The sequence below is a fragment of the Dermacentor albipictus genome, chromosome 2 (genome assembly GCF_038994185.2).
Source record: "Dermacentor albipictus isolate Rhodes 1998 colony chromosome 2, USDA_Dalb.pri_finalv2, whole genome shotgun sequence".
Lineage (NCBI taxonomy): Eukaryota > Metazoa > Arthropoda > Arachnida > Ixodida > Ixodidae > Dermacentor > Dermacentor albipictus.
The window spans coordinates 60,223,956-60,237,710 of record NC_091822.1 but is presented as its reverse complement, the minus strand read 5'-3'; the positions used below and the strand labels follow the sequence as shown (position 1 = coordinate 60,237,710).

The 13,755-nt window shown below is 46.0% G+C and overlaps 1 protein-coding gene and 1 long non-coding RNA gene across 2 annotated transcripts; both read left to right on the top strand.

The window, feature by feature from the left end:
- Positions 1–4,325: 4,325 nt before the first annotated feature.
- Positions 4,326–8,435, top strand: LOC135896292 (uncharacterized). The gene is made up of 4 exons (XR_011511745.1): positions 4,326–4,574; positions 6,083–6,232; positions 7,067–7,155; positions 7,951–8,435. It is a non-coding gene; the product is annotated as an uncharacterized lncRNA (long non-coding RNA).
- Position 8,436: 1 nt separating this feature from the next.
- On the top strand, positions 8,437–9,188 carry LOC139055427 (uncharacterized; the record flags this gene model as incomplete). The annotated part of the gene is made up of 1 exon (XM_070532888.1): positions 8,437–9,188. A coding segment is annotated over one exon (606 nt), but the record flags the coding sequence as incomplete, so codon positions are not given.
- Positions 9,189–13,755: the final 4,567 nt, after the last annotated feature.

Below are 13,755 nucleotides of genomic sequence, written 5' to 3'. Positions count from 1 at the left end.
TCTCAATTATTGGTTACGTCTTTGTGTTTCTTAATGAGGTTACGCGAACGTTCGGCTTGGGTTTATCACGTTGTTTATTTGAAATGTCGCACATTGCGCTTCGTGTAATCAATATTATGGAGCGGTGCAATAAACGATTCATTGTATTAATCCGGCGGGTTCATCAAAATCTTTCTTAATTATGTTAGGCATTTGTGTTTCGTAATGCGTTGATCATAGCGTTTATGACTCGGTTATGCACTATAATTACCAAGTAATGCACCGGGGCTGCATATTTCATTTAATAAAAGACAGGGACACATTTCTGAACCTATTACGAAGTCCGAGAGTGACTGCTGAGCGCGCACTCTGCTGCGAGAGAGAAACGACGTCGCTATCGGCGTAGCCAATGGCGCGCCACACCTTTGCTGCGCGATAAACATATCATGAAATTGTCTTAACGCCGTTCCCCTCTGTGCCCCTTCCCTGCAATAATACGTAGATAAATATATATGTTTTGAATGCGTAAGCATTTTTATGCCTAGATAATGTGAAATTTCTCCACCTGTCACGTAGGTCAATGCAATGCTCTGTATGCTTCCTTACGAGCAGTGAGCTTCCTACTGGCATAGAGTACAGGTTGCTCCTCTTTGTTATGTCCATTCTGGACAAAGCACAACACCCTTTCCGCGAGCACTCGTGTAGCACTGAACCATGAACGACTTAGAATATTCCGGCGCGATTAACACGCCTGCTTCCGTTGCTGCAGTGCCAACACGGGAAAGACAAGCGGCATTTCTTCTGGCATGTTGAGGGACATGTTTACAACGGCCTCCCTCTGCCGATAGGGCTTCATTAAATTGCCACGGTATACCTGGTAAGTCCTTCTCTAACCTGCAACTGTTACTACGTAGTTCGTGTCAGATAAGTTCTGAACAATGTCAGCCTGTCCTTGCCACTGTACTTGCAGCTTGTTTTTCCGTGACGGTCGTATTATGATTACCTAATCCCCTACGTCGAAGCGTCGCGCCCGAGCCGTTCTGTCCTAGTAAAGCTTGGCCTTACCTTGGACTCTGTGCATTTCTCGTCCTGCCAAATCTAGCGCGTATTCAACGACAGATGGATCATCAGCTCGACCTTACCGGACTTCCCGATTAATCCGGAGTGGCGATTTCAAAGAACGACTAGCTCCGACGTTGAAAAGTCTGTCGGCTCATGCAGGGGGGTTCGAAGGGCGAAACATGGCTGCTTGCAAGCAGAGTTCCCAATGTGTTTCGCGCTCATAACACATGGCTCGCCACAGACGTTTCATGACCGAGTGAAGCTTTTCTGCGGCGTTGGACTGGGGATGGTATACCGAACTATGGACAATGGTGACTGAACTTTGGACAAGTTTGATACCGCATTTTCCCAGAAATGTCGAGGTTAGGGAGCTCGTGAAGACGGTTCCTTGGTCCGACTCAATTTCCTCTGGGAAACCGACTCGCGCAAATATGGACAAAAGTGCGTTGACGATCCCGACCGAATGGACTGGAAAACTTTATTGGGGTCCTGCAGGACGCGCTTAGCGCGTAGCGGGTGTCTCCCACGTAGGGACCGACAGGGAGCACCTGGCGGCCGCTTCGCGGGCCTGCTGAATTGCTGGTCGGCGAGAAGTGAGCTTCTGAGGGACTTCTCCCGGGTGTCCGAGGTACAGTCGTCAGGAAGAGCGTTTCTAGACTCCCAGAGCATGTGTGCAAGTGTCACCGTGTCTCCGCACGAGGAGCACGTGTCGCTGGGGTACCCGTCTGGATAGAAAACGTGTAATTTGGCAGGGTTTAGGTACATGTGCGTCTGTAGTAAGTGCAGTGTTAGCGCCATGCGGCCTGTTAAGCTTGAGGTGTGGTAGCGGAAAGATGCGGCGCCCCAGGTCGAAGTGTTTTGTAATTTCCTTTAGCTTAGCGTTTTAAGAAAAATGCTTCAAGGAACATGGTTGCGGGGCACAGTGCCGTAAGAATGTGACAGATAGCCGCACTGCAGTTGCGGGTGTATCTATTACAATTCTGTGAAACGGCTCCGTAATTATCGGAACAAGTTTCATGGAAACTTTAGCCTTGTCCCCAGGCTTGCCAATGTGCTGGAACGTGTCGCAACTTTTTACGAGTGCTTCTATTTCCCTAAAGCACCGGGTCAGCAGAATTCCTGCAACAAGTGGTCCTTGGTTTTTCGAATGCCAAGGTGTCCGCACCAAAGATTCCCGCAAACCAAGTGCAGCAGGTACTGGCGGTAAAGCTGTGGCAATACCTGTCGATCAAACTGGACTCCTTTTCTATCGCGATACCTTCGATGGAGAACGCGTGTCCTCTTTTGGAACATTATGTTTCTCTTAGCATTCTCCGCCTCACTGTTGGGCTTAAGGTTCCGAAGAGTGGGGTCCATTTTTTTCTCAGTAATCAATGTGCAAGTTGTTACGTTTAGCAGCTTTCGCCTGCATTCCGTTTCCCGAGATGCTACAGGTTCCCCGTTCTCTCTCAAAACTGCCAGCTCTTCCCGACTCAGTTAGGTAACATGTTCTTTAGCCGACGCGCCTTCAACGAACTCGCTTTCATTGATGACCTCAAATGAGCGCTTTGAGGTTTCCTTGTGTAAGGCTGTGTCCTCCTTTGCTCGGGCTGCAGATGCTACCTTTGCGGCGAATTGTCGTGCCTTAGATCTGCTTGGGGCTTGCACCATTCCTTCGCCCTGCTCCACAACAATACGTCAGATCCGTTTGAAAACTAATGTGGATATTGCAGTGAAAGGTGCGCTTACACGAAGGCTTCTGTGTGAAGTGTTCCAAAAGGACCCCCAGCACGGGGGGCACTCTGGCTACCGGCAGACAAAGACTGTTAACCTCTGTTGCTTGCTGTATTCAACCGCATTCTCCTGTAAATTGGCTTTGTCCCGTGTATGGGGCATGAACGACGTCCATCGTGGCGGCCGAGTCCCAGAGTACGCGACAATGTTTGCCATTCACTATGAGGTCCCGAATGTGTGGTTTTAACAATCTCATATTGTCATCTGTATTGCTGACTGGCAAAATGACCACTATTGGATTTCTGCAACCGACGGCAGTGTGTCCTCTCTTCCGACAGTTAAAGCGCACCACTGGCTTTCTAGCATCGAAAGCCTTCTTTCTTGCTCAGCTTTGAGTTCTGGTGGCTCCTCCTTTCCCTCTCTGTTGTTCTCGTTATTATTGGTCGCTTACTCCGCTTTCTCTTTTCCTTTGTACGGTCGCGACCTTAACCAACGCTCTTGTTTGTCGGATTTGCATTTATTCTCCTTTCTGGGCGCCTCTTTACTTTCGGGGCCTCGGCGCGATACGTATTCCTCAGCAAGTTATGCTGCCCTTGCGACTGTCTCTTTGCCTGGCCTGTCCTGCACCCAATACCTTATATTTTCAGGCAGTCGGCGGAAAAAAATTGCTCCAGCAAAAAGCCCTCTACCACTTTGTCGTGGTCACCAAAAGCTCCGGCTTCTTTTATCCGCTATTTCATGTCGGCCATTAACGACTACGCGAACTCGTCGTAGGACTCGTTTCTGGCCTTTTCGGCTTCCCTGAACTTTGTTCGGAATGCTTCCACCGACAACTTGTACTTTTTCAGAAGACTAGACTGTATACTTTGTCATATAGTTCACTGAATATTGCTTTCTATGCGGGCTATTACGTCTTCAACGTCACGTGGCAGCAACCTCAGCAGTCGTCGCGACCACGTGACTCTCAGAAATCCAGCCCTCTCACACGTGCGCTCAAGGTTCACCAAGAAGAGACCCAGATCCTCTCCGACTCGGTATGACTGCATCAAGTCCTTCATTTTACGCTCACCTTCTCTCGAGATGGGAGTGACCCGTCGGGTATCTCGAGCCCTCAATATCTCAAGCTCAAGGTGCTTCATCTCGAGCGCTTCACGTGCTACTCGTTCGCGTTCCACCTTGGCCTCACGTGCTACGCGCTCGTGCTCCTTTTTTTTTTTTCCTTGGTTCCGCTTAAGCATTCTTCTATACTTGCGGACAACTTTCTGTGGCTATGAAGGGAAAGCTGCGGGTGCGTGGCGGATGCACATGTGTTACCGCGCCAAGTAGGCAGAATCAAGCGTCCTTCCTTTCCTTAGATCACTATTCGCAACTTTCACAGATGGTGGCGACGCCATGCGGCAGCCGTCGTAACCCTCAGCGAGGGGATACCCGCGTTTCGCACCCGCGTCGCCCGTGTTCAGTTAGCGTGCTGCGCTGGAGCCTTTGTTTTGTATTTGCGTTCGGTCGCTTTTTACAGCGGTATTTCAAGGTCTGCAGTTATCTACACAGCTGAGGCACAGGTTCCCTTTCGCAGTGACGCTGTTTTCACGGTAACGTTTTTCCTGAAATGGGCAAGACGTACAAGAGCAACAAAATGTGCTGTGTGCCTCAGTGCACACACCGTGCAGTCAAAGGCGAGGTAAGCCTTCACTCGTTTCCTTGCGACGAACGAATGAAAAAGGAGTGGACAGTCAAACTGCGAATTGGCAAGCCTGTAACGAAAACTATGAAGGTGTGCAGCGCTCACTTTGTTCCCGAAGATTTCTTCTGGGGTACAACTGGTAAGTGAACATTTTCTACTTGTATTATGTTGTGTCTTAACGAGGGGCGCACACCATGACCACTTTTGTGTTGAGCGGCATTTTAGCTGGAGAATATTTTCTTTCGTGGGGCACCTTATGTCGTGTTCGATAGCGCTCTTTAATGTCTGATCAACATCACTGCTAGCTGTCAGCTGTGACGAACCGCCAGACCGCCTCACAGTCGCCGTTAGTATGCACGCGTTGAAATTGCTTGGATAACTGGGCTTTTACCTGCCAGAAAAACATAATGCCTCCAAACATGCCTTGGTAGATAAATTTTGATTACTTCATTTTTTTTAACGCGCACTAAAACATTTATGCTAGGCGCCAGCGTTTTCTGCCCTTCCGTTGTATCGAAGTACAGCAGCTGTGAGCTAACTTGTGCTTTGCGTTTGATCATCTAAGCTATGGAGCCGGGAGGAAATGCTTTTATTGCAGCATTCCCTTGTAGAGTTATTAGATCAAATCAGAATTTCTAGAGGCCGCTACTCGATGGTTGTGGAGGCGCTCGCAGGCTGAGCTGATGCTTTCAAGTGAAATTGAAAAAAATATCTATATATATATATATATATATATATATATATATATCAATATATTGCAGTTGAAATGCGTGTAGTGGTGAAAATATTTAGTTCGGTTGATGTGCTGGTATTAATACATACACATTTCCCTGTATGATTTGTCATTCTTACAGCTTTGTGCAGAATTCAGAGTGCGAGTTATTTTGTTAATTATTGTTATAATTATTCACTTATGCCGCACATTGCAATCACAATCTTGAAAACTATTGATTCGAAACTAATCCAGTCTGCAAAACTTTCCTATGTGCAATGCTTCTTGAATATTTTTCAATCAATTCCCTGATATTTTGTCACTCTTTCTGCTGCGTTGTTAGCATGCACCAGAACTGGGTGCATGTGAATGTTTTGAGACCTAAACAGGTTCTGTAAGATGGATTATTATACTCGCACACTGTTATCAAAGTTAAAAATAATAGAGGATAATATATTTCATAAAGGTTAAAACCATTGAAAATAATTAGGGAGGATGAAAATAAGCAGATAAGTATTGGCTACCTAGTTGCACAGCTGTGACTGTTATCCAGTCTTTGCTGAGCCCAATATGCACTTAGTGCATTGCTATCATTTTTGAAATAGAGCTGTGAAGATCAAAAAGTGTCGTTGTGTGTGCTTTCATGGGAACTTTCTATGATACAATTGTAACTTTTCAGTAGTAGTCCTTAAAAGGTATTAAAAGTCTACCCATACACTCATTCGAACTGAGTACAGATTTATGGTACATTTGAAATTGAAAAAAATCTTTTTATTCATTTTCTTACTTTCCCTTTTATAAGCTTTTACTATTTTGTGCCCTTGATTTCAGTAGTGGTTGTAGTTATCTGCCCATCTTAGTTGCATACAGAATGTGTGCCTCCAAATGACACCGTGGGAAATATGTTACTAAGACTGTGATCTCATATTTCAAAGCACCAGAAATGTGGCGACCAGCCCGGCGACAATTGAAGAAAACAGCAGCACCGTCACGGTGTCTACCTGTGCGGAGCCTTGAAAGCAATGATCCAGCCAGGAGCCAGGCATCGGCTGAGAGAGCCTTCCGGGGATCAGCAAGAGCAGCAAGTAGGCCACATTTTATAAAATATCAATTGACAAATTGTCTTGAAATGGTTATGAAGTGAAATGGTAACTTGTTTTAACGTGAGGAATTGGGCTGTTGGTACATGTTCATATTAGACGAGCGCTTAAAGACGAAGACATAGAAGAGGGTAACAGCACAACACAAGCGCTCACTCGCAACTGTACGTTTATTTGAAAAACTGCAATTATACATGAAAAGAGCTCAAAATACAAAGAAAACAGGCAAAAAGGAAATGATGCAGCTTCATCAGACATCCTAATCGGGCATGTGAACACACACACGTACAACAGCCTAAAGCAAAGCTTTGCACATTAGCACCAAACAAAAGACAAGGCAAAATCAAGTGGCATCAAGAAAATCAATTTCATCGCATGTTAGGTTTACTGAGGGTGTGCTAGTGCACGTGTCACTTGTTATGCAATTTAAAGGCTCCCTTTAACTTGCGCTTGAATTTATTATGGTGTGTGAAAATAACGGTAGTGTTCCCAAATTTTTGTGTGCAACGCACTTTCTTGCCTGGCCTGCTATGTTAGAGTGGTTTTTACTCAAATTTTATTCTTAGCACCCATGGAATATGATGCTTCTTATACACTAAGTTCATGAAAACATCCTTCTAAATTTTGTTTCCTGGAGGTTCTTGGTTTTGTACATTCTCATTTTCTGCAAAGTGGGCAACACTCTTTTCTTATTGGTGAATTAATTGTTTGCCACTAATTTCACTCGTGATGTGAATTAAACAAGCTATAGCCATTGTTTTTATTTGCAGGCAAAGAACCTACACTTAATGAGTGTGACATTTTCATGCTCTTTTTCAGGACTCCCTACTCTCAACCCGCATAATGTCGCACCAAGGATTCCTTGCTCATCACCGCAGGGTAATTCAGAAAGTGGAAGCCCAGCCTGTGTAAGTTTGAGCTCAACTTCATGTAGCAAAGTTTGCAAAGCTTCATATGGCGTGCTTCACAACTGAGCACATAAGGCAAACCATTTCGATGCCCAAACGAAGTCAAGAGTGGCTAAAACACTATTGCATTCTGAAATGCATAACTCACTTTAGCATGAGCTGTTTACAGGGAGCAGAGAGTTTGGCTAGTTGGTTGAAATGCATATTGAAAAAGATTGTGCAGAGACACGAGGGCAAGCCAAGGAAAACAAGGACGAGCGGTAACTCGCAACCGATGTTTATTCAAACACATGCATAAATAAATAGGAAAACCAAAACAAAACAAGGCAGTCATTGTGAACATCACGTGTTACCCTGTGTTAGTTGGCCAAGAAGCGAAATTCCCTGTTAGAGAAGCGGACAGAAGTCTGACTGACGCACACATCTCTGCCGATACTTTTATGAAAGGCTTCTGTCTGCTTCTGTGATAGAGTTTCGGTTCTTGGCCAACTCACACGGGCTAACATGTGATGTTTATGATGACAGCCTTGTTTTGTTTTGATTTTCCTATTTACTCATGCATGCCTTTGAATAAACTTTAGTTGTGAGTGAGCGCTCAACCTTTTTTCTCGGCTGGTCCTCGTGTCTCCGTGCAAACTTTTTCAATATGCTGTAATACAAGATTCAGAAACATTTGTAGTGTGTAATTTTCTATTCGAAATATGTATTATTTATTGCGTGCAGCCAAAAAGAAAAGTTGTTTCTATTGCCTTTTTCCGTGCAACTTGTCATTCCACTATCTGTCTGTATTATCAGGAACCATCGGAACATGAAAGCAGCGGAAACGTCACTGAACATACAAGGAAAGATGATGCCGCTGAGGCTCTTGTCCTCCTTAGGGCCCACGCAAGAGAGTTTGAAAACCTGGAAAGCGCTGCTGTCGAGACCCTCCTGCAGTTCAACGAGAGCCAGACTGCTGCTTCTCACAAGGCGGTGCAGGTTAATACAGATACAGCACCCCCTGCTAGCAGAACTCTAATTGATCAGTTTCACAGTGACGCTTGTGTTAAAGCCTTCACAGGTGTAGAAGATATGAATCTTCTCAGGACTATTGCTGATGCTGTGGCCGAATTTGATGAATTGAATGCAGAAAGAAGTGTATTAGAGCGAGTAACAATGGTGCTTGTTCGCCTTAAGACATTTCTGTCTTTTAGGTGCTTAGGGGCATTATTTTCAGTATCTGAGGCTACAGTACACCGGTATTTTTATGGCACAATACGCCCCTTGGCAGCTGTCCTGGAAGCAGCTATCCCATGGCCGAGCAAGGCAGAAGTGCAACAGAATCAGCCTCAGTGCTTTGTAGCGTACAGGGACGTCAGAATTGTGCTTGACTGCACAGAAGTAGAGGTTGAAAAATCTCACTGTGCATCTTGCCGCATTCTGACTTATTCCCACTACAAAGGGGTACACACAGTTAAAGTTTTGATTGGCGTATCTCCAGGTGCACTCATCACATTTTTGAGTGATTGTTTTGGAGGCCGTGCCTCTGATAAAGCGTGCGTGGATAATTCAGATATCTTGGGCAGACTAGAGCCTTTTAAGGATGACATCATGGTAGACAAGGGCTTTAATATTGACAGTAGATGTGCTGCTATGGGGATCGGTGTTGTGCAGCCTCCATTTCTGCGTAAGCAAACACAGTTTTCCTCTGAGGATGCTGCCAAAACACTGCAGGTTGCACGAGCACGTGTCCATGTTGAAAGAGCAATTCAGCGGTTGAAGCTCTTTAGAATACTGAAGGGCCCATTGCCCTGGGAGACGCTGGCTGTCGTTGATGACATAATGATAATAATAGCTGGAATTGTTAATCTGTCTGCACCTGTGCTTGCAGACAAAAGATTCACGTGAGCGTACAGGCAGTCATGTGTATGTGAGGCTATGGCTCAACGATTCCAGCCAGTTGCTCACCTCAGAACCATAAATATGTGGAATTTTCTACAAATATAAGTGTAAGTGAGCACAAGTACTGTGCCTATTACAGTAGACTCCCTTTAAAACAAACCTGAAAGGACCAAAAAATTTCTTAACAGAAGTGCCCTAAAAAAGATGTGTTAGCATCCTAGGGAACTATAAACATATGTTACATGAAAACTGTGAGTAACATAGCCTTTCAGAGAGAGGATAATTACAAACGGAGCATTTATTGCAATATGTTTGAAGTGAGCTGAAGATTGAGCGCATGAACCAATCCGCATTATCCTACCTCGAAATGTAATAGCCGTTTTAGTTTTATTTTGCCATCTTCTTTTTTACTGTTTTGGCACCATTTTGGTGCCTATGTATTCTTTCGAAATTGATTTTGTTCCTGCAACCTTTTTTCACTGCCGTCTTGTAGAGGGGGCTGCGGGCCCCTGTCAAGCTGCCATTTGCTAAGGCAGCTTTTAGCTGCAGCCGGCTCCATCTTTTTTGATTGGAAATAAACTTATGTCAATGCAGCTTCCCACTTGCATGCTTCTCTTGCTTAACAATACAGCTGGATTGTTTGTTCTGAGTCTTATGTGATTGACCACGAAAATGCACGCATTCTTCCATGTTTATTTTTGATGGTTTCTTACTGCACATACTTAAAAAGTGCTGGCAAATAGTGCGTAAAATACACATACTGCAGCCGCTGAATCAAGCTGTCAATAAATGAAACGCATTTTTTCACATTGATAACTAAAGATTCCACTTCACTGTACACAATGAGGTCTACTTGCGTCAAATGCAAAAGAAACATCCCCAATTGCACTTGTGTGTAGTAGGAATGTGTAGGCCTCAAGGTATAATTTTCACCTTGGGACACAATGTATGGCAGTTTCTTTTGCTTCAAAAGTTGTGCAATGCTTTCCGTTTTGCCACGTGTTGGACTCTTAATTTCCAGCAACATGGCCGGCTTTCCGTGCCTGAAAACAATCCCATCTGGGCTAAAGCCGAGCCACGGGACTATAGGGTTCACAACAAGGCCCACTGTCGACACTGCATTGCCAGTGTTAAGTGCATACTCTTCGAGAGCTGGCTTCTCGCACGCCTTGCCATATCTCGTGGCGTCGTTTCCTTGAAAGTTCTGCGTCAACAGTTTTTCAATTTTGTTTTGCCAGCTGTTTGTTGGCGATGGCACAAATCTGTACAATGTATGGCACTTGCTTCCTGTTATTCTGAGCATTCGCTCTCTTTGCCACTGTGTACTGTTTTGCCCAGCAGTCTCGGCACAAATTCTAACGGCTTGTGGTGAGCTCACAGCAACCATCTCCTTATAAAATTTTGCTACCCGAGCACTCAAATTGTTTATGTCAGCTCTGTAAATTCTAAACTTATCCCAATCTCTGAACGCAACTTCATGGAACAGAAGTTGCTCAAACTTTTGTGCATGCTGGCTGGTGAGCATGTGCTGCACAATCTGGTCCGGCTCACAGCCTGTGTTTTCACAGTGCACATTCATGGCACTAACTTCAACATCTTCGCTTTGAAGGCAGCGGCCCATCACATGTCTTGCTAGGGCGCTTTGTGGAGCAGCAGCAATAAGCCGCTGTCGGATTGCATTGAGTTTCTGTTGATCCAACCGGGTCCTTGAAGTATGCTGCACGTGGCACAAGTCCTTAATTTTTCTGGGCTTGTAGATGTTCTTTGCTTTCAACTTGCCCCATGCTTGTTTTACATCGGTGCAAGTCAGCAGGTCCAGGTTCTGGACACCAGTTCTGCAGCAGTGAACACAAAGTATTACAGGTAAATAAATGATTTGCAAGTACAACCCAAGAATCCTGTGACAAAAGGCCAGCACATTCATACAGATACAACTAACTGTTCATCAATCTGTGTTTCACTGTACGTTGAAACTTGACTGCAACTTAGGCACACATATGCAAAAGAGATCACTGTTAGCTTACGATTTGTCTTTGTACATGCTTACCTGTGTGTAAAAAGCATCATCGCAACCATGTGCTTGCAGCATTTCGAGTTGCCTGCTTTGCAGGAGCAGTGGCCCTGTAAGAAAAAAAAATTGTTGCTTCAATGCAGGACATGTTATGTGAATAAACGTGATGTATTGCTCTTTCTCCCGTTTCATTGCGTATCTTTTTTTCCTTTCGCGCTGCCTTCATGCAGTAATTTCTAAGCGGCTTTTCGCGTCTTGGCTCCACACACACAAAAAAAAATGCCAAAGAGGTACTGGAAGAAGCACTTTTGAGGTAAGCATGCGAATCGAGTTCTACGGTTCATCGGAGAATGACCAAATCAATGTAATGCTCCTACGGCGATGAAATCAGCTTTGTGTCATCATTAAACGCTTGCCATGTGCTGTACGACTGCATAGAATATTGCTTTAGCAAATGAATGCGAGCGAATACCCCTTGTTTACTACTAGCGCATAAAGGCAGCATAGTTTACCAGGCAACGCGAGGCAAGGGTTCGGACACCGAAGCCGCGGCAGTACACCGGACCCCTCTTAGCGCGTAGCCGTGCTCAAAGCCGCGCATCGTAGCAAAAATGCAGACGACGTGAAGCAGCAACTCGTGGTCCCTTTACGCATAAACCAGTTTGCCTGGAAACGCACATGTGTCGGACGCACTTGCAGGCTGAAGAGCGCAGCCATGTGCTCGCGTGCTCAAACTAAGAGTGGACGACCGAATATGTAGTACACGTACACCATGCCACACGCACCAGCAGCAAAACTGGCACACCATTCTACTTTTCATGACATTTGCTAATAATACTGCCGTCCAACGCAGAACTAATTACAGCATCATTCCCACGAAGCGTTGGGGCCCGCTCACGTCTCTGCGGTAAACACAAAGAGCTGTTTTAATTTCTCGTAGTGCGGCCACTGAAGCCAAAGAAGAAAAAAAAGCCAGTAAATAGCACCTGTACCCACCTTTATTGTTCCGTCGCTCCTAAATTGGAACCACAGCTCGTGTGGCTTCTGCCGCACTTGAGACGTTTGCAGGCACAATCCTTGAACAGTGTATGATGAGGCTGAGCATTCTTTCAAGCCGCAGCAAACGATGTGTCCTGCATTCAACACTGCTTCACCTTGAACCAGACACCGAATACGCGTCTCTGAACCGCCGATGTGGGTCATAATGCAGCCAAGAGTCAATGGTCCTTGAAAAGACGACATGACGATACCACGCTGCGCCCGGAAACACTATGCGATCCGATGCGGCGTGTACACTAGCCGGTGGCGTCTACACGATCCCCTTAACGACAGCCATATTGAATTTCGAGTAGCGCCACCTATAGGCGGTGAAAGTTGCGAATCATCTCGCCAAGTAGTCCGGCAGCGTTTGACAGTGCTTTTGGTTGCTCGAAACAGGCGCTGAATCGACACAGCTTCCACCGTGCGACGATTTCCTGTTTCCACAGGCACGGAAGGAAAAAGCCGCAAAATAAGTAAGCCTTTACACTCAGTGGTGTGTTCTGTCTTATTTAACTGTTGCTAATAAGGTGTTTATGTTTTCTCTTCCCCGGCCTAAGCTATAATGTGCAGTAAAACGCAGGCCCCTTTTCAGAGGCGCTCTTACTTGTGCGCGCTTTGCCTCGGTGGCTTTCCCTTCATAGCCACAGAAAGTTTTCTGCGAGAGCAGACCACGAGTTTCCTCCTCGTCTGCCCCGATTGCCTCGATCGCCTCAATTATTTCTGGCTTTCTCTTCCTCACTGAAATTTCTATGTTCAGCTCACTGGCCAGCTCTAGCGATTCCGGCTTCTTCAACGCCTTCAGGTGTATGGCTGTGGCAAGTGCTTCTATTTCTTCCCTGTTACATGACGGTGGCCTACCCTAAGAACACTCGTGCATGGTCACTACTATCACTGCTCTGTAATTCCCCCAAAAAATACGTAAAGTCAGGATATATCTCAGTGAAGAAAAGCCGGGCACTCACCAACTTCAGTCATGAATCCTGCGACGATCGTTCTGAAGTTGCTATCCACTGACGTTGGTTCTTCACAGAACGAAGCGTGGTCGATCCCATCAGCTGCCAACCAATTGTCGCGACGCCGGTTACTCAAACCTCGACCGGTGATACTAGAGGGTAGCGTGACGCTGTCGGCAGGCCGCAGGCGTCTGGGACGCCATCGCGACCAAGTCGGGGCGAGGCGATTTCTAGTGCGAAACTTGCACTGTTTATTCCATGGTAACGAAGTAAGAAAGAAAGAAATAAATAGAAAAAATTCATTGTCGGGCCGCTTAAATAGGCCCGCTAAAATCGTAGGCGGGATTTCGCTCATGCCCACGTCACATGGTATCTGCTGAGTCCGGTTGGTGATTGGCGGCTGCTCCCTCTATCCTTTCGATGTTACACTTGTTCCGCTAGCGATGACCCCTGGGTCCCGTTTGGTCCGAGGAAGGAGGGCCTCCCCTTGACTCGCACAGTTCGCGGAAGATGCCCCCTCCCCCTGACCCGCACACACACAGAGGGGCCCGTAATCACTGCAGGGCAGCAGCCAGACCGGGAACCAGCTGAGACACCTATAGGAATTTCGGATCTACCCTGCGCCTTCCGACTAGCTGCGGTTTTTCGATACTCCTATTTGCACTGGGTGTTTCACGCCGATCGTAACAGTATTTGCCGTTATTCAATGAAACT